This window comes from Diabrotica undecimpunctata, chromosome 1 (assembly GCF_040954645.1).
Source record: "Diabrotica undecimpunctata isolate CICGRU chromosome 1, icDiaUnde3, whole genome shotgun sequence".
Lineage (NCBI taxonomy): Eukaryota > Metazoa > Arthropoda > Insecta > Coleoptera > Chrysomelidae > Diabrotica > Diabrotica undecimpunctata.
Window position 1 is genome coordinate 42767241 of NC_092803.1, and position 21266 is coordinate 42788506.

General features: G+C 32.4%; 1 protein-coding gene across 1 annotated transcript in view; it reads left to right on the forward strand.

Annotated features, from left to right (window-relative positions):
• Positions 1-7769: 7769 nt before the first annotated feature.
• The window catches only part of LOC140442171 (uncharacterized), a 61739-nt gene continuing 48242 nt past the window's right edge, over positions 7770-21266 (forward strand). Inside the window, exons 1-3 of the mRNA XM_072533262.1 lie at positions 7770-7918; positions 12055-12431; positions 12732-13063. Of these exons, the coding sequence (XP_072389363.1) occupies positions 12068-12431; positions 12732-13063 (696 nt within the window). The 5' untranslated portion in view covers positions 7770-7918; positions 12055-12067. The remainder of the gene's footprint in view (positions 7919-12054; positions 12432-12731; positions 13064-21266) is intronic.

The following is a 21266-nucleotide window of genomic DNA, read 5'->3' on the forward strand; positions in this document are numbered from 1 at the left end:
TCTCGAGAGAGAAAGAGAGAGAAAATATATCTTCTGTCTCTCTCTTACCTATATCTTGCATATGTAATGATTTTGTCGATTCACTTAATATATACGAATACACACAAATTTCCAACGTCGAACGCACGTATAGAAGTATAACTTCAAAAAATGTTTGAGGAAGATAAAAAAAAATTAGTGTTTAAAATAAATTTTAGTGACAAATTAGTGTTTTCATCAACACACACGTAGAAATATTTGTCACTAATATTATATTATATATAATATATACTAATGTAATAAAGCGGTTAAATGAAAGAAATTTCATTTAAATAATAATATGCATATAAAATATGTAATATATGCATTCTGCATATTTACCTATGTCTACTTATATGATATTGAGTTTATGTGGTGTGTCTTCCAATTAAAAAATAAATATCCTATCCTATAGATTTTTGTAATCTTGCTAAGACCAGAATGGTATAACACTTATAAAGTTCTGAGTCTCATCCCAATATAAGTAAACATAATTACCATTAGATGTTCTAAAATGGCTTTCTCCTAATCAATGCGCTAGTCCATAGATTTCAATGTTATACCTTTATTGTCTTTAAATCTTGTACGTTCTATGTACCGACATTAATTAATTCTCTAAGTTTTTATTTTTGTGGACCAGTAGCTGGCCAATTTCGCCTTAACTAATCGCCAGTAGTCGCCCGGACTCCGTGACAACATTCGAAGCATTCTTTTGGACATCACGCATTACTTTCTTGTGAATGATAATACAATGCATTCCTCTATCTTACTGCATTGCAGTATCACAACCATAATATGCAGCTCCGCTTGTGAAAATCCAATGATAAGCGGTCCAGGATCATTTCATATGCACCTTATCTTGGTACTGTCGCTGCTGCCCTCCGTCAGGAATATTTAATAACCTTCCGGTCGAGGAGTGGGATGTATGGGGATTAGATGGAGTATAGGATAGGGATCTGTTTTTTTGTGGCAGCAAGAGCCTCGTTATTTTTGTATCTGGGTGCACCGGGTACCTTATAGGTTTACACTCTAGAAAATTATGTTAAAATTTAAACCGTAGGTCTTCTGATGATCTTTCGTACCTCTTACACACAAAATCTATATTGATCAAAGTATTATTAATATAGATTATATATTAATATATACTAAAAAGTATAAAAGCTATTAAATATTTATTCAAAAACAGACATCAACATTTCATTATTATATCTTATCACATAAAAAGGATTACAGAAAAATACAAGTTATCATAAAAATCATATGACAAAATAGCTACATTGTCTAACAATGTAGTTATAGTACATGATAAAAATTAAAATTAATTTTAAATATTAATTTGAGTCTTACATGAATTTAGAAGTGTGTGCAATCCTGAAATAAGTTTTTACCTGTAATTATACAGAATATTCATTTTAGACTGTTTTAGCACATGATTTGTTTTTTATTTTTTTTTCAATTGTCTAAAAAAAATTAAGAAAAACGTGATATGCAGATCCAAATCTCTTGAGGAATCTCTGAATCTGCTAGATTCCAGAGACTCCTAAAGGCTGTTCATGTAGTCAGGATGAATGATGACGTGTCCAAGAAAAGCTCTAGATAATAAACTACAAAGCAGAAGATCCAAAAAAGAGACCACGGAAAATATGGATGAATAAAGTGGTTGTAGGCGTGTAAAACTTGATAAACGTATAAACTTGGAGGCGATTGACGCGGGATCGCCAAGAAATTACAGAAGGTCAAGATTCAAGTCATCTGTAGTAACGTTGGAAGAAAAAGATGTGTAATCAAAGAAGATCGAGATCTCAGCTATCTTTCTCAATAAGTTAATTCTTTGTTTTATCCTTTTTGTATGCCATACATATAAGCATTACAGCAGCTTATATAAAGAAATATGGACACATAATTGCTTTCCCAATGATTGAATTGTGGACTTACCACCTTCAGAGGTGGTAAGTCTACAATTCATCAGATTGCAACTCTAAAACAAATTTTAGAAAAAATACTGGTATATGGCATAGATAGGTACTCATCACATATTTATAGACTAGAAAGCAACCTACGACTCTGTGAATAAAAGGGAAATTTTCAAAGCAATGAAAGATCTAGGAATATCAAATCAGTTGGTAAATTTAACAAAACTAACTCTGGAAAAAGTTAAATATATAGTACGAATTCAGTGGGAACTATCTGAACCTTTTAAAACAAATAACAGGCTGCGTCAGGGAGACACTCTCTCCTGTAAACTGTTCAATCTGGCTCTGGAAAAAGTAATACGTATATTAAAAATCACAACCATTGGTATAATATACAATACATCAGTACAAATCCTTGCCTATGCTGATGATATCAGTATTGTTGGGAGAATGAAAAACGCTGTACAAGAGGTGTATGTAGCATTAAAAGAATTAGCTACAAAAACGGGTTTAATAATAAACATCTACAAAACGAAGTATATGAAAATAAGCACGCAACAACAAATCGTACGCCCACTTGTTATAGAAACGACGTCATCGAAGCAGTGAACACTGAAAATATTACTACCGCAGAGATAAACTGCAGAATTTGCACGCCCAACAGATGCTATTTTAAGCTTAATCTCCTCCTTAAATCCACAATTATATCGAGAAATACAAAAATTAAACTGTACAAAACAGTAATACGCCGAATCCTAATAGGTATATGGGTAGAGACCTGGACTCCAACAAAAAGTAATGAAAACATGTTAGGATGTTTCGAAAGAAAAGTACTAGTGCAGTGAAAGCCAATGTAGTGTAGAGAAGACGATACAACTTCGAACTTATAGAATATACCAGGAAGCAGATATTGTAAAACATATTAAGATACACCCATTGATCAGAGAAGAAGAGAAAGACCTAGAACAAGGTTCCTTAATCACATCGATGAAGACATAAGAAATATGGGAATACGTGCTTGGCGGAGGAAGGCGATGGATAGGGACGACTGGGTTTAGTATAGAACACGCAGGGTTGTAAAATCAGAATGATGATGATGACATCTAAGGATTTGTATTTCTGCAACATGCATCTCTTGTTTCTTTTTACTTAGCTAACTTTCAGACCATACATCGTACAGCTGGTCTTACAAAAATTGCCGTAATATATTTTAACTGACTGTAGGTATAACAACAGCAAGAATAATAAATTATACTATAGAAAATTCCTTTAAAATGTATCTCAAAAATATATTGTGAATGATAATAATGGTAAAATATTAGCTATCAACTTAACATTTAAATTTGAAGTTTTTGTAATGTGAAATGTTATAATTAATGTTAGTTTAATGAGATTTTTTCACGAGCCATTAGTCCACGAGAATACCCTTGCTACACGAAGTAGTATTTGTACTTGCGTTTTTAGTAATTAAATAGTCATAAAATAAATATGCACTTAATGAAGAAGTGAAGTAATTGGTTCATCGGTTGGCTTGCATCCCAAACAAATTAGTGACAGTTTGAACTCCAATACAGTCGTATACTCATTTTTTTTATATATTTTCTGCACGAGTTGGTAAGTTTGGCTAAATAAAGTATATGGCTGACCCAATGATAATAAATACAGTAAATCTTAATTATTTTATTTGTAAAATGTTTAATGTTATGCTATTACATTTGATTTAAATAGATCCTAATCAAAAATAAAAATTTACCAAATGGTCCAATTAAGTCTGCACCAATTTTATGTAAGAATTAATATCCACAATTCATATTTTCTGACAACCACGTATATATTTCTTTTGTATAATACCTGTACGGTGTTTGTATACTGCTATCTGGTCACAAATGACCAATTATCCCCCTATGGCTTACTCTTATTTATTTTTATCTATCAACTAATGCACTACAACTAACATGCAATAACATCACAGCACTATACTCTGCTTTTTACACTAAACTGTTGCACATTTACATTAACTTAAATGGTTTTGTCCCTATGAGTTTCTCTTTTGTTCAGTGTTGTCAACAAGCTGGATTGCCTCGACATTCTCGACATGACTATGCAGCCTCTGCTCGTGACTTGCTGTGGTTCTCTTGATTATTTCGGTCACAGTTTCCATACCCAAGTCCTGGTGGAAGTTACTGTTACGGATATACCAAGGAGCATCATCAATGTTTCTCAGTACTTTGTTTTGAAATCTCTGGATAATATGTAGATTACTAGCTTTGGTACAGCCCAAGAGTTGGCACCCATATACCCATACTGGCCTCAGTATTTGCTTGTAAATCGATAATTTATTATGAATGGATAATATTGAATTTTTTCCAATCAGCTAATACAATTTTTTATATCTAATATCAAGCTCCCCTTTTCCTTTTGACATGGAATTTCCAGCACAGTCTCGCGTCTAGGGTAATGCCCAAGTATTTTGCTGATGTTGCATAAGGAACTTGGGTATCTTTTATTCTAACTGGGAAAATTTCTATTTTTTTATTTGTAAAGTTATTGTGTGTAGATTTAATCTCATTTAATTTTATTCGCTATTTTCTGGTCCAGGTATGCATTTTATTTACTGTTAGTTGCAACTTATCAGTCGCTTCCTGACTAGTGTCTTCTATCACTAGTATGGTTGTATCATTCACGAATGTGGCAAACATGTTTTGTTCTAGCTCTGGAATGTTACACGTATACAATAGGTATAGGAGCGGACCTAATACACTCCCTTGTGGCACGCCAGCTTTGATCTCCCTTAAGTCGGTATACACTTTTTCTTGTTTTACTCTAAAATATCTATTCGCTTATGATTCTAAGATTTCTGAATATTGTTTAGGTATGAACGTTCTTAGTTTATAGTTTAAACCCTCATGCCAGACTTTGTCAAACGCTTGTGTTACGTCCAAGAAGATTGTAGAGCAGACTTGCTTTGCTTCTAATGTTTTTTCTATTATATTCGTTATTCTGTGAACTTGATCTATAGTGGAATGTTTATTTCTGAAACCAAATTGATGATTTGGTTTAAGATTTTTTCTTTCTATTATTGATTTTATTCTTTTCAATAGAAGTTTTTCAAATAGTTTTGACATTACCGGAAGGAGTGATATTGATCGACAGGATTTCACTTCTTTAGAAGGTTTACCTGGTTTGGCGATCATAATGACTTCGGCTACTTTCCAGAGTCTGAAAAAATATCTCAATCTAAAAGAAGCATTTATTAGGTGTGTCAGCTTAACTATGGCTTTTCTTGGTAGATTTTTTAAAAGTTTTCCTATGAGATCATATTCTGGAGCTTTCTTAGGATTTATATTCTCTTTTATCTCTGTTGTTACTTCTCTAAATGATGGCAACGTTATTCTTTCTTCAGTATGGAATGATTCTTCTCATCTCAGTTCTTCACAATCATTGTCGTTGGCTCTGAACCTTCTTTCTAAATAATCTACAAATCGTTCTGCTTTCTTTTCGTTACTTCTAGTCCAGTTGCCATTTTCCAACTTGATAGGAGGAGAATGAATAATTGGTCTCTTCATTCTTTTTGTTGCCTTCCATAACGAATAATATGTGTTCTGCTCACCTGTTAAATTACTTAAAAAAGAATTAATTGTTGAATTCTTTATATTTTGTATCTCCCTTTTTAGTTTTTGTGTAGCAATATTTACACTAGTTTTGTCTCGTGGACCTCTGTAGTGCTGCCATTTTTTTCTTAACTTCCTTTTTTTTTCTACTATGAGTTCTCTGATTTCTTTTTGATAGTTGTTCCCTTTTGTTCTAGAAGTTATTGTGGGAGTATTTTCCCAAGCTACCTGTTGGATATTTTTTATAAAAACTTCTAATTCGTCATCAAGTTGCCTCGTGTTTCTCAATGGCACAGCAAGATTAATTTTGTGTTCAAGGTTTATTTTGAAGCTCTCCTAGTCAGTTTTTTTATTAGTCAATATTGGAACCGCCTTTATGACTGAAAAAATTTAATATCTGATGATTATATTCTACGTTCTAGATCATTCAATACTTTTTATCAAGAAGATTTCCATATGGTGCAAACTTAATTTGTAACGTGTCAAAATGACGATGAATAGATTTGTCTAAATTTCGTTATTCTATTAAATCTTAAACCACATTGTACATACATTTTAATTTTTATAAATATATTCTAAAATAACTTATGACGCCAGTGGTGGATCCAAGGTGGGGTCACGGGGGTCATGACCCCTCCCAAACAAAATTAAATATCAATCAAATAATCCTAAAACTAATTTAAAACCCATCAACGCCATAAGCAGGAAGTCAAGAGTTGAAATGATTCAAACTCATTTATTCTAGGGGTAAGTGTAGAATTATGCGGAAGCCTTTTTACATTGCTCTTTAAAAAAATCAACAATTCTGAATACAGTAATGGCTCGACTGACGCTACCCCGACTTCCGCGAATGCAGAGTTACGAGATTGTCAAATTTTGTCAATTTGTCATTTAGGTGCCAGAGAATCGTTTGATTATCGATGAGATAGAATTACCGCCCACACATTATTGGTCATTCAATGTACATGACATGACTTTTCGCACTAAGTCAGCACATTTTTAATTTGTATTAGGGTATTTGGTACTTCTTATCTTCAGTTTTGTCTACCAATCGGTTGTTTGTAATTTGAATATGTATTATAATTGTTGAGACTGTGCTACATTTTATAATTTATCTATAATAAATATCAAAGTGAATATTGTTGTTGCATTAGCTCTATCTGATACGTTAGTAAATACAAATAAAGGAACGGTGGGCTGCTGTTTAAGGTATTTGTGAAACTCGTTGGGTTGAAAAACATGAAGGGCATCTTCTCATTCAGAGAATCAATCATCAAAATGTACAACGCTCTTAAAACAATTTCTACGTGGAAGGACAGTAAAATGTTAGCTGATGCATTTTCATTAATGCAAACTATTAGGAGCCCAGAATTTCTCATTTCAGTAGTTTGTCGTAGTGAGGTTTAAGGTACAACTGTATCACTTAGTCGTCTTCTTCAGTCACCAAAATTAGATTTGAGGAAGGCTACCGAGGCCATAGAGGACACTAAATGCATTCTTCAAAATAAAAGATCAAATGCTGAATCTGTTTTTAGCAAACTTTATTATTAAGTAAAGAAAATAGCTGAACAACTAGACATTGAATTGAAGATGCCTCCGAAGATATTTCCGAAGATATATTTATTTACCTCTTTTAGACAATATCTTAACTGATTTAGAAGAACGACTTTCACCGAAAGTTATGAATCTATTTAATTTTCGATTTGTTCTACCTATAACTGATAACACACCAGAAGGTAAAGTTGCGTTAAAAAAAATTGTTGACACCTGCCGTGATGGCGTGTGCACAAAAACTTACATCGGTCAAACTAGTAAAACTTTTATCAAACTTATACCAGAACATAAAAGGGCTTTCAATAATAGAAAAACAGATTCTGCGTACGCACTTCACCTTCTAGGCTTAAAAAAGCCTTAAGCTATTTTTATTGGAATTTATGGAAATTAACAAAGTAAAAAATACAGACATAATTCTAAATGACGAACTTGAGACAAACGGTTCCACCCTACTCAAATTATTTAGTTAAAGATTATAAAGTGTAAACGTATACCAAAAATAGATCACTTGAGATAGGCACTATGCCGAAACAGCTGTAGTAATAATTTTTAATAAATTTTGGGAAAGTGTTGAAAACAAAAGTTTTCAGTGTTCAGGTGAAATGAATTTTTTATCGAGTAACGGTCGAATCCATCACTTAAGCAAATAATAAACAAAATTCTTTAATGAATTATCTTATTTATAATAGTTTAATTTAAACAAAAAAAGAAGATAACAATTTTCAACACTCAAGTAAAAAAAAAACCTGTATTAGTCAGTCAGATAAAAAAATTACCTTATATAATCAATAGACATATACCTACACGAATATTTGTGATATTGTAAGTATAAATAATTTATCTGTGTAACATTTTGTTTAAAATGTAACACTACCATTTAAAATCGTAATATCAAAAACATATCGTTCTCATAATCATAATACCTCTTTTTACTTTATTTCTAAGTGGTGTTGGCTCAGGTTTATATTATAGCTCATATCAATATTAATCCCCTTCTTGAACATACTATCTGGTCTAATTGTCTGATACATAGTTTTTCTGGTCACTCTCTTCTATTTCTTCAAAACTTCTTTCTAATCTACGCTTCGGCTTCTCTAATTCTAATTTTAAGATTTGAACTTATACCTAAAATCGTATAACAATCTTTACCTACGATCTACCATTTTTAAATCGATGGTGCCACAAATCTTCCTACATGTTCAGTTCTATGTTCAGTTTTAAAGTTATCTTCTGTTGCCACTCCACTTAACCATCTTGTATAATAAAGGTTTTTAATGAGAGCCACAGTGTTCTGGTCTATACCATGTTGTGTTAGGGTTTCTATGAGTTCTGTATGTTATTTTTAGTCAAACGCTTTTTAGTAGTCGATAAAACAGAGAAACGCATCCATTCGTTGATCTCGGTATTTTTGTAATAGTATCTGGAGGTCAATAACAATAATGCCCCATCGTCCCAAGCCCCATATGAAATCCATATTGATTCTTGCTCAGAACTCGCTCAGTCGCAGGTAGAATTTTCAGATGGTGGATCATCAGAAGAACTATTCTGAATGGTTAGCATCTATTTTCTTCATTTTTCTTAGATATGGGTATAAATGTCAATATAAGCCAGTCTTCTGGGAATATTGCGGTGGTATATATTTTGTTCAGTAATAGTGTTAAGGTTTTAAGGTTTTCATCATCTTTAGCAAGTTATTAAGTTTAAATAATGTTTTATTTTGAGGCTGTAGTCATAAGTAAAACTCTTTGCTAATATTTTATTATATATTATATGTATATTATATATATATATATATATATATATATATATATAGCAAAAAATACGACCGTTGATTAAATTTAAAATATATTCAATGGTTGAATAGCAGAGGTTTTATCGGTCAATAATTGGCAAATGAAAGTCGTCAACTACTTGATTGATTTATTCGAATACGTTTCGCTTTTATTTTTAAAAGCATCATCAGTTCACTACAAATAAAAAAGTTTTTTGAATATAAGTAAACAACCAACAGGGTTCATACTTACAAAAACAATTTGTAGGGTTTTTTTATAGATGTTATAAAAACTCTACGATAACTTAACATTAAAGATTAACAACTAAACGAGAGAAAAAAAGTGTTTTTTAAAGAAAAAGGAAAAAATGAATCCTTTTTTAAAAAAGGTCTGTCCCCGTTCCGCTCGCTAATTCCCTCAAGAATCGTACCTCTTTCCTGCATTCCAAAGATACTGTCTGTCCCCGTTCCGCTCGCTAATTCCCTCAAGAATCGTACCTCTTTCCTGCATTCCAAAGAAACACATGTACGACAATAAGCCACATGTGAAAATTATGACATCCTAGATCTGATAGAAAACAATGGAAAAGATTAGTGTGGTGTGTGGTTTGACCCTCGAAAGAGCTACATTCAAATGAAGCCATCGGTTAAATTTATGAACTAGTGTTCTTATAGTTTTTCTTGTATTTTTTTGTTTCATTTCTCTCGTTTAGTTGTTAATCTTTCGAATAAATCAATAAGGTAATTGACGACTTTCATTTGCCAATTATTGACCGATAAAACCTCTGCTATTCAACCATTGAATATATTTTAAATATATATATATATATATATATATATATATATATATATATATATATATATATATATATAAGATATATATTTTATTTTATTTTTATAGTTCTATATGTAAGTTCTGACTTAAAATCTACAATCTTGTACCTAACAATACATTTGTTGTCAAGTCTCCCATTATGAAAAGAAGATAACATGTCATCATTGTTGGTGATCGTTCAGCTCTTTTTACTGCGTTTTCTTTCGTGAAATAAAGTCGTTGTCTATTTACTAGGAGAATAACTAAATTAACTATAGTGGTATGTTTTTGTGTGGAAAATGAAGATATTCTTCAAACCACCTCATTGACATAACTTCCCATCTGATATGTTGAAACTTCATCATTATTATTTGAAGCTGCAATACCAAATACTTACAGCTCTATCGTTATGTAAGTCTATCAATACTGACATTTATTTTGTTAATCATAGATATTTTATCATTATATTTTAATTGTATTGCACAAATTTGAATTGTTTTATTTATTCCCTTCTACTCCTCTTAGTATCGAACACTATAAAAGGAAAAGGTATTTCTGAACTCAAATGAGAACCCATACAAATAAACAGATCCCTTAGAAATAAATGTTTATCTAAATTATATAGCTTTTCCACATAAAATTAACACAAGAAAATCATACAATCTTGTCTCAACAATTTCCTACTGAAAACGATTAACTTTAATTAGCTCTCTAGCGAAAACTTCCCTGATTCTGCTTATAAAAACAAGACTGTGGATCAAAACCTTTCGAGCGTCCTAATAACGCGTCATCGCGCGTGATCAAGCTGTTAGGCCGTTTTTCGATTTCGATAGCTTCACGAATGATTCTCGATTTTAAGGAGCGGATGGGAGCGATGGTTTTTGCTTTTTCGAAATGTTGGGCTAGGGCTGAAGAAGTATCTGAATGTTTGACAGATATAGAATGTTCGTAAATACGGTTATGGATTCGTCGGTTTATCTGTCCGATGTATGTACGTGGGCAACTGGAACAGGGTATCTCGTAGACACCATGGTCTTCATTAGGGATTTGGTCTTTTACGGATCTGACGAGATTGGACAACTTGGAGTGAGTAGTGAAGATGGTTTTGATATTTAGAGGAAGAAGATATCATACAAACCGATATCTTAATGCCCAGTCACATCATCACCCCGCCCAACTCAATTCAATGTGTTTACAATTATTATCAAGAGCTGCTAAAAAAGACAAAATATCTTACAAAGTTAATCTTTCTAATTCAACTAGATAATAATTATAAACACAATTATTGAAAGCTCGAGATAATAAATAGTCAACCAATAGCCCCTTTAATTGACTCCAACCCATCCAAAACATTTATATATTTTTTCCAAACGAGTCACAAGTACTTCTTTTTTCTTACTCTTATATATATATATATATATATATATATATATATATATATATATATATATATATATATATATATATATAGAAAAGAAATTTAATCTTTGCAGATTAGTTAAATAGTAAACTCTTAAATATTGGGGAAATCTGCAAGAAATACTCTAATGTGTATCAATTGTTTCGCCGAACGTTTTCGCCAAAGAGAATTAATTTGGCTTCTTCAGGGCTGAAAGAGAATAAATTATAATTAGCTACCATATATTATCTATTAAAACATTATTGATCTTACCGTAACTTAGAATTGTAGAGTTAGAATATTAAAAAACTTTGCTAGTAACATAGTGGTGTTTTTTGTTACTATGTGCAAAAAAAGTTTTTTATAAGAATTGAAATGTATGGTAGCTTCGAACTTGACACGTAAAGGCTTACCCAAGGTAAATCGAAAAACCCAATGCAACTACATTTAAAAGGAGGTACATTACTACATTACCTCCTTTTAAATGTAGTTGCATTGGGTTTTTCGATTAACCTTGGGTAAGCCTTTACGTGTCAAGTTCGAAGCTACCATACATTTCAATTCTTATAAAAAACTTTTTTTGCACATAGTAACAAAAAAACACCACTATGTTACTAGCAAAGTTTTTTAATATTCTAACTCTACAATTCTAAGTTACGGTAAGATCAATAATGTTTTAATAGATAATATATGGTAGCTAATTATAATTTATTCTCTTTCAGCCCTGAAGAAGCCAAATTAATTATCTTTGGCGAAAACGTTCGGCGAAACAATTGATACACATTAGAGTATTTCTTGCAGATTTCCCCAATATTTAAGAGTTTACTATATATATATATATATATATATATATATATATATATATATATATATATATATATATATATATATATATATATATGTATATATATATATATATATGTATATATATATATATATATATATATAGGATATATAACATATTTTTATTGTAGGGACCTCTTTAAGATGTTTTGGATCCTTGCAGCAATACTTGTTGCAACTCTAATTTACCTCTGTTTTGTAAAACCTCTTTACCACTGGAAGGAACGAGGTGTTCTACAAAATGGATTTTTTGAAGCATTTACCTTTTCTTGGTTTTTTTTATTCCGGCGATTTACATTGACGGAAAATCTAATTAATCTCTACAATAGCTTCCCTGGAACGAGGTACTATGGCTTATATCAGTTCAATGTTCCCTCTTTGGTAATTAAAGATGTCGATTTGCTCAAGCAAATGGTAATAAAGGATTTCGAACATTTCAATGAACACCGTGTTTTTGCTAGAGAGGATGTCGATCCTCTGTGGGCGAAGAATCTATTTTCTTTAAAAGGTAAGTTTTTTTTTATGTTATTATTTTATGTTTTTAGCTCTCTAAATCATGGAAACTCTCTTCATTGAAATCGCTTTCTTAAAAAATCTAGCATGTTTTATATTTACCGGGATATCTTGGAAAGTAATTTCGTCATACTTGTGTTAAAATAAACAAAAAGATAATACATATTATGATTGTTGCTCCCAAAGACGTCTTCAAAAGTTTAATTCTTTACATTAACAAATAAGAAACGTTCTTTATCATGACTAAGTTAAACAAATGTGAAAATAAAAATTGTGTATTTACTATATTTTTTAGGCAGTAAATGGAGAAACATGAGATCCACACTTAGTCCCTCTTTCACTAGCAGTAAGATGAAAGGAATGTTTGTCTTAATGAAAGCCAACGCTGAAAGATTAGTCAATTTTTATCTCAATCAAAACAAAGAGGTTATTCCAGTGGAATTGAAAGGAGTAACTTCACGATACGGTAATGATGTAATAGCATCTACAGCATTTGGGGTTGAAGTGGATTCGTTGACCAATCCAAACAACGAATTCTGTGTTAATGGAAAGAATCTCACCTCATTGGGTAATCTCAAAGGAATGTTTAGATTTCTTTTTAGCACATTTTTACCAAGCATATCCAAGGTAAGATTTAATATTTTTGTCGCAGAAGGGAAGAAACTGTTCAAATTTTTACTTTTCTACTAATTTTAGATCTATATTTTGCTATTGTTATGCTATTATTATTATTTTTTTTTTTTGGGAATAACCCGCATCAATCATAGAAGGTTAGTAGCGGTGGTCCAATATAGACTATAATATATTATAATCATTAATATAAAATATAAAGTTTTTACAAAGTTGATTATAATTTAGAATTTTTCTTGAAGTATCACTTATATTTGATTAGACAATTTCGTTTTCTTTAAAAACTTAATGATTTTGTCACAATCCGCACTGCCTAAAGCGCACTTTATATCACTTGGTAGTCCAGTGGCTTGTCTTTCCATTTGATATAATGGACAGTCTATAACAATGTTACCTACAGTTATATTGGTGTCACAGGCGTAGCATATTCTAGGAGGTTCCTTCCTTAGTAGGTGTTCGTGCGTCAGTCTGGTATGTCCTATTCGGATACGATGTAGTACAACCTGGTCCCTTCGCTTTACTAAATTTGGTGTTTTCGCTGATAGATCTGGGTTTGCTTCACGCAATTTATTATGTGGTAAGAGTTGTCATCATCGTAACCATAAGTTTTTTGTGTACTCATTGATGCATTTAGTGGTTACTACCCTTAAACGCCGAAAAATGTGTAGTGCTTCGAATTGGTAAAAATAACCCACTTGTGCCGTACTTTGTTAATGTGCAGCCATTAGTAGATTCAGTGTTTTCGTATAACGATCTTGGTGTTATCATAAACAGCAGCCTAACTTGGTCTGACCATATTACCTCTATTTGTAAACGTGCGAACTCCAGACTGTATTTTATTCGGAGGTGTTTTCCGAGAGTTTCTTCAATGCAATCATTCTGTAAACTTTACACTCTTTACGTAAGACCCATACTTGAATACGCTGGACCAACGTGGTATCCTGATCTAGTTCGAGACAAGACTATGTTGGAAAACGTCCAAAGAAAAACCACCCGAATTTCTTTGGGACCGAGAAGACTTTCCTATGCAGAAAGACTTAGTATGGCTAACCTAACTTCCTTTGAACTTCGCCGACAACGTGGAGACTTAATTACAACTTTTAAAATATTAAAATTCAATTTTGGAAATCTCGATAAAATTTTTATCATTAATCAAGATGAACGCCTCAGAGGTCATCAGTTCAAACTGAAGAAAGAAAATTTTTCTACAAGATCAAGGCAGAACTTTTTACCAAATAAAGTTTTTGAGTGCTGGAATAACCTTAACGATAACATTGTCTCTGCTCCCTGTACCAATTCGTTTAAAAACAGACTTGACCGTTTTACATTATAGTTAAAATATTGTTTTTCTTTTAAACCTCTTCTTCTTCAAGTGCCATCTCCGCGGCGGAGGTCGGCAATCATCATAGCTATTCGAACTTTTGAGACGGCTGCTCTGAAAAGTTCATTTGATGTACATCCTTACCACTCTCTCAGGTTGCGCAGCCATGACATTCTACGCCTCCCTATGCTTCTCTTTCCTTGGATCTTTCCCTGCATGATCAGTTGGAGCAAGGTGTATTTCTCTCCACGTGTAATATGTCCGAGATATTCCAATTTTTTTGTTTTTATTGAATTTAAAATTTCCATTTCTTTGTTCATCCTTCTCAGAACCTCTTTGTTTGTGACGTGTTCTGTCCATGATATTTTCAGAATTCTTCTGTACACCCACAGCTCAAATGATTCCAGTTTTTTCATTGATGTAGCATTCAAGGTCCAACTCTTCTCATTTTGTTGAAATTTGCTCTAGCCTTTTCTATTCTTATTTTTATCTCCTGATTGTAATCATTTGTGGAGTTAATCATTGTTCCCAGGTATGCATATTTGTCCACTTGTTCGACGTTGGTTTCGTTTATTAGAAGATTCTCGTTATTTCTTTGAGTTTTCGATATTCTCATAAATTTCGTCTTCTTGACATTCATTGTTAGACCATACTCTTTTCCATACTCTGCTATTCTGGTCACCAGTCTCTGAAGATCTTCAATGTTTTCGGCTAAAATCACAGTGTCGTCCGCATATCTAATGTTGTTAATGGGAACTCCATTTACCTTTATTCCAGCTGTTTCACCCTCAAGAGCTTTTTTCAGGACCTCTTCGGAGTAGGCGTTGAAAAGAATTGGCGACAATACGCATCCCTGTCTTACTCCACATCTAATTTCAATTTCTTCTGACAGCTGTTCGTTAACACGTACTTTTGCTCGCTGTTTATAGTATAAATTTGATATGATCCTGAGGTCGTTGTAGTCAATCTTCTTTGATTTCAGGACATTCATTAAATGTTTATGTCGTACTTTATCGAATGCTTTATTATAGTCAATAAAACATGCGTATATATCTTGATTGACGTCCAGGCATCTTTGTATTAGTATATTAAGTGAAAAAAGAGCTTCACGTGTTCCTAGGCCTTTGCGGAAACCAAATTGTGTATTATTAACGTCTATGTCCAGTTTGTGATATATTCGGTTATGGATGACTTTAAGTAGTAACTTTAGCGTATGAGACATTAAGCTAATGGTGCGGTAATCGCTGCATTCTCTTGCGTTTTTCTTTTTAGGGAGACAAATAAAAATAGATGTTAACCACTCTTTGGGTAATACGCCTGAACTATAAATTTGGTTCAAAAGTGTCACTAAAACATCAATGTGCTTCTCATCTAGAATTTTTAGGATTTCTATAGGAAGCATATCAGGTCCAGGGCTTTTCCCGCTCTTCATTGTTTTTAATGCGTGCAATATTTCTTCTTTTGTAATATATGGACCTATTTCTTCTGACGTAAGTTCTATGTGCTCCAGATCTCCTCTTTCATCATCGAACAATTCATCGATATATTCTGCCCATCTTTTAAACCAAAAATTGTAATTTTATTTCTTTTATTTGTAATTTTTGTTTTTTTTTACTAGTAGGTTATTAATGAAATTTCTTTGTTTTTGGGCATAATAGGGACTTCCTCTGCCCTCGCTTATGTATAATAATAATAATAATAATAATTTTTTCATATCTGAGTGAGGAACTTGGTTAGTTCTATCATCAGATCTCACCATTTTACAAGCTTCTTTGGCCATTTGATCAGCTATCTCATTTCCTGATATCCCCACATGAGATGGTATTCACACAATATGTAGTTGTTTATGATTATTTTGTAGTGTCACAAGGTCTTTTTTAATCTGTTCTAAAATCGGATGATTCGGATATATTTTCTGAATTCCCTGGATTGCACTTAAGAAATCTGTGAATATTACTGTCATGTCTTCCGGTCGGTTAAGAGTTTGTTGTACTGCCTTGGATATTGCAAAAAGTAAGCAGCAGAATATATTGAGTAGTCCTTAGGTAGTGGAAACTTGAGCAAAGAATCCTTTGTGACAATGGCGGATCCTACTGTTTCCAATTCGAGTGTTTTTGATGCATTGGTATAAACTAGTTGACAGGATAAATATTTATTTTTAATATTGTAGAAGTATTGGGGAAAAAAGATGAAGGGGTATTGTCGTTAGTATAAGTTGACAGATCTGTTTTACAATATGGAATTTGTATAGTCCAAGGGGGAGAAAGGGGTCCATTAGAATGGTAATGTGTGGAGAAAGCAAAATGGTAGGCCAGGTTGTTTGGATTAGTTGATAGCTTGCTTGCGTATTGTAAACTGACGTAATCTTCTTATAGAAAGTGGAGATTCATTTTCTTCGACATAAAGACTTTTAACTGGTCTGTAGGCTCCTAGAGCTAGTCTTAGTGCGGTATTTTGTACAATATCTATTTTTTTTAATGTTGAGTTCTTAGCTGAATTATATACAATGGATCCATAGTCTAATTCACTGCGGATTAAGGATTTGTAAATATTGTGTCGTGTCTGCGCCCCAGGTATGATTTGCTAGTACTTTAAGAATATTTATGTTCTGTAAACATGATTTTTTAAGTAATTGGATGTGTTTGTTCCAAGTAAGTTTTGAATCAAAAATCATACCTGGAAATTCTCAACGTTTTCTAAAACTTGATCATACAGTGTTAGTTTTGGAAGATTTGCAACAATTTAATGTTTTCGAGAAAAGCACATTACTTTGGTTTTAATCGTAGAAAATTTCAGTCCTGTTGTTTCAGACCATTCTTGTAGCGAATTAATAGAAAGTTGAATAATGTTTGATGCCATATTAAGATTCTTATGAGAAATATAGATTACGAGGTCATCTGCATATAGGATTGCTTTAACAGGGTTTCGGATACTATTCTCGATATCGTTAATTGCAACTAAAAATAGTGTTGCGCTTAGTGTAGATCCTTGGGGTATGTAATTTTCTTGTGTATAGTATTCTGAAAATTCCTGATTTGATTTAACTCAGAAATTTCTGTCATCTAGAAAATGTTTGACGAATGCTAGAAAATTTCCATCTATGTCCCAATGCTTTAATTTAACAATAACGTCATATTTCCATATAGTATCATAAGCTTTAATTATATCAAAGAAGACAGCTATAACTTGTCGACTAGTTGCAAATGCCTCATCAACTGCCGATTCTAGCGACACTAAATTGTCAGTTGTGCTTCTATTTGTCCTTAAGCCGCTTTGCTGATTAACTACTGGATTTTTTTATTCTAAAAAGAATTGTAATCGTCTATTTAAAATTTTTTCTAGTAATTTACGTAAAGAAGATTTTAAAGATATTGGTCTATAAGATTCTGGGTTTGACTTGTTTTTGTTAGGTTTCAAAAGAGGAATTATTCTAGCGGTACTCCAGAGTTTAGGAAATTGTTTAGTTAAAAATAAAAAATTTAATATATCTAAGAGTTGATGCTTAGCAGCTAAAGAAAGAAAAATTAATTAAAAAACAATTTGGAATTTCATCTGGTCCAGGGCTAGAGTTTTTAAGTCCTTGCAGTGCTTCGTTTAGTTCTTGCATACTTATTACAACATTTAGCGGACTGATGGAATCTGTAATTTTGACCTCTTTTTCTATTTTCTTTTTGTTTTCGACAAATAATGGATCATGTAAGGAATCACTTGAATATGTCTGAAATGAGTTCGCTAAAGCGTTGGCTATTTGACTGTTGTTTGTAATTAAGTTTCCCTAAATGTCAAGAGAGTTAATTTTGTTGCTGTATGAAATATCTTTAATCTTTAATTTAAAAGCTGTTATGTTTTCCGGTGTATGATGTTTTTTTAATACATTAAATGCATGCTTACTTTGTTTAAGTGCCTCTTCACATTGTTTGTTCCAACACGGTACTGAATGTTTCCGTTTTTATTTTGCTATTTTGCCTATAATATTTGTGGCTACCTCTGTTAACATTAAGGTAAATTTGTCTGTAACAACATTAATGTTATCTCCTATTGTTCCAAAATTAGGTAGCTAGTCTGCAATATGTTGTTGGTAAGCTATCCAATTTGCATCTTTAGTTTTCCATGTTTCTGAAACATTTATAATTGTTCTTGTGGAATTATTATTTCTTATTTTAATAGGCCAGTGGTCACTATCGTAGGTATGGGTTAATACTTCCCAGCTTAGACTAGAAGCTAGGGAACTTCCACATATAGTCAGATCAATAGCAGAATAATTGCCGGTAACAGAGTTAAACCGAGTTGTGAGAGTTAAAGTCACCTAGAATAAGTCTAGGTTTTGGAATTTGCTCGAATAAATGTTCCAGGTCTTCTGCGACAAAATCCATATCTGATAGGATATAAACATTGCATACAAATAGCTAAGTTGGACATTGAACTTTAACTGCTACGGCTACTTTAACTGCTGATTCTAGATTAGAATTAACATATATTGATACCCCACCGCTTGCTTTGTTGGCGTAGTTTCTGATTTTGTGGTATGAATCAAAATGTTTTAAGTTGTATTTTTTGTTGTTTTTAAAGTTTGTTTCTTGTAGAGCTATAATTTGTGGATTTATTTATTTTATTAAGAGTTCAAGCGTTTCGATGTGTGTAAATAATCCTTATATATTCCACTGAATAATATCCATTTATTATTATTTTTTTAATTGATGCTTTCTTGAGAAACATCTGTATCTTCGGAGTTGTCATCATTTTCAATTTGTTCTATATTTAACTGACGACGTATTTTCCTCTTTATTCGTGTAATTCTAGATTGAATGCGTCTGTCTACGAGTTTGGGATAAATTTCTTTTAGTATTGTTAAAAGTCATGATATGTTTTTCGTGTATTCTAGTGCGATATTTAATGGATTGGGGGAACCATGTGCAATGTGCATCTGTTCATCTGTCAGAAAGCTGACTATCTCTATATAGTTTAATTCGAACCGAGTTTAGTTTCATCAATAAGCTTCATCAATAAATTCCTTTGCAGGTTGGATAAGTGATTCTGTAGAAACTATTTCTGTAGTTTTTGTATCAGATTTAGTGGCTTTTAACTTTTTTGTTGATATTGCATTTAGTTTTATAAAATCTATTTCTGTGTTTTCTGCCGTTGATGTACCAAGTAGTGTCAATATTTCAGAATGAGAACGTTTCTGTATGGTAATATCTGTATGTAGTTTTTGTGAGTCCATTACGTCACAAGTGTTTTCCGTTTGATTCTAAACAGAGTGATTTTTGCTTTCAACTGTCGCATTGGATAGATTCTTGATCGGTTTGGGATATAAGTATGGATGTATTTGACTGAATAGCCATATTGGTACATGTTGAGGCTATATGACCAGATTGATGGCAGAGATAGCCGGTTAGTAAATCAGAAAAGAAAGATTCGGTAAGATGTATGATTGAAGTCAATAAGAATTGATTTAGGAATGACAAGATTGTCGACAGGAGTATAATATACCTGTCTACGGAAGCTTATGACGTGACTATATTGAGGGTCTTGGATTCCCGCTCTTAGGAAAATATCGGTGAAAGTAGATGAAAGCCCTTCTCAGTAAGATATTTCTCGATGATGTGATGAGGTATAATCGGACAAACATTGGACAACAGTAACCTATTAGCAGGAGTGATTAATCTTCTCGTTCTAATGACATTATCTCCTAGTGTTACTCCTCCGTGATCTGCTAAAAAGGTGTCAACAACTTCTTTGCTGAAGAGGTAGATGCAGATTCTGCTATTAGAAATTCTTGATGAAAAGAGTAGGTACATTTTTGGTCTGTACGAGTGATCCTACTGCAGTAATGTAGTCTTCTAGTTTTAGTGTGTCTACTGCTGGGATAATAATGGCTTGTTCCTTGGAAGGAAATGTAGCTGTTTTCTGTTGAGTAATTGTAGAGTAAGATGGTGTTTGTGGATCGGGTAACATTACAGGACCCCTGTAGTCAGAAGAGCCCCTTTTTTAATTTTCTTGTTACGTTTCATTATATTGTAATTGGGTCGGTACGACTCTGTGTTAATTATAAAGTCTTTAACTTATCAAAGATAAGCCAAAAAACAAGTTATTGTTAAACACTCCTTAATTTACAAAACTTAAAATTACGATGACATTAGACGAATATCCAAGAAATGGCAAAAAGAAGCACAGAACCGTGAAGAGTGGCGTATAATGGGAGAGACCTATGTCCAGCAGCGGACAGAAGAGGTTGCATGATGACGATGATGATGATGATGACTGGATTGAAATTCGTAATTATGTGAGATTTAGATGAAATTGTATATATTTTGATAAAAGTACTTACGGATAATTAAATCACCACTAATAACTAAATTACTGAATAACTTCGAGACCAAGATTTAGGTGTCCCTAATCAACTAAATTCATATATATATATATATATATATATATATATATATATATATATATATATATATAAATCTTTTGGTCACGAGGATATCGGTCAAAGGAGAAATACTAAAAGGAAATCACAGTTCCATTCCTATATTTGAAGACGTTTCGCTTATTTAATTTACAAGCTTCATTAGTTCAATCTAGAGGTTCAATCTACGATTTCTTTTGTTTCTGCTATAGTTATTTCATCTTGAATTTGGTCTTCTTCTGGTTCTTCTCTACTCTACCTCTTCTGGTTCTTCTGTGATAATGTCTACATTGTATTGGATATTCAGTAGATCATCGAAATATTGCTTCCATCTATCTAGGATGTGGTCATTGTCATGCAGTAACTGTCCTTCTTTGTTCCTTATTTGCTTTGGTGTTTTTAGAGCCTTTTCGGTTCTTAAATTCTTCAGGGTTTTAAAGAATAACTTTTCGTTAGAGTTAAGTTCAAATATG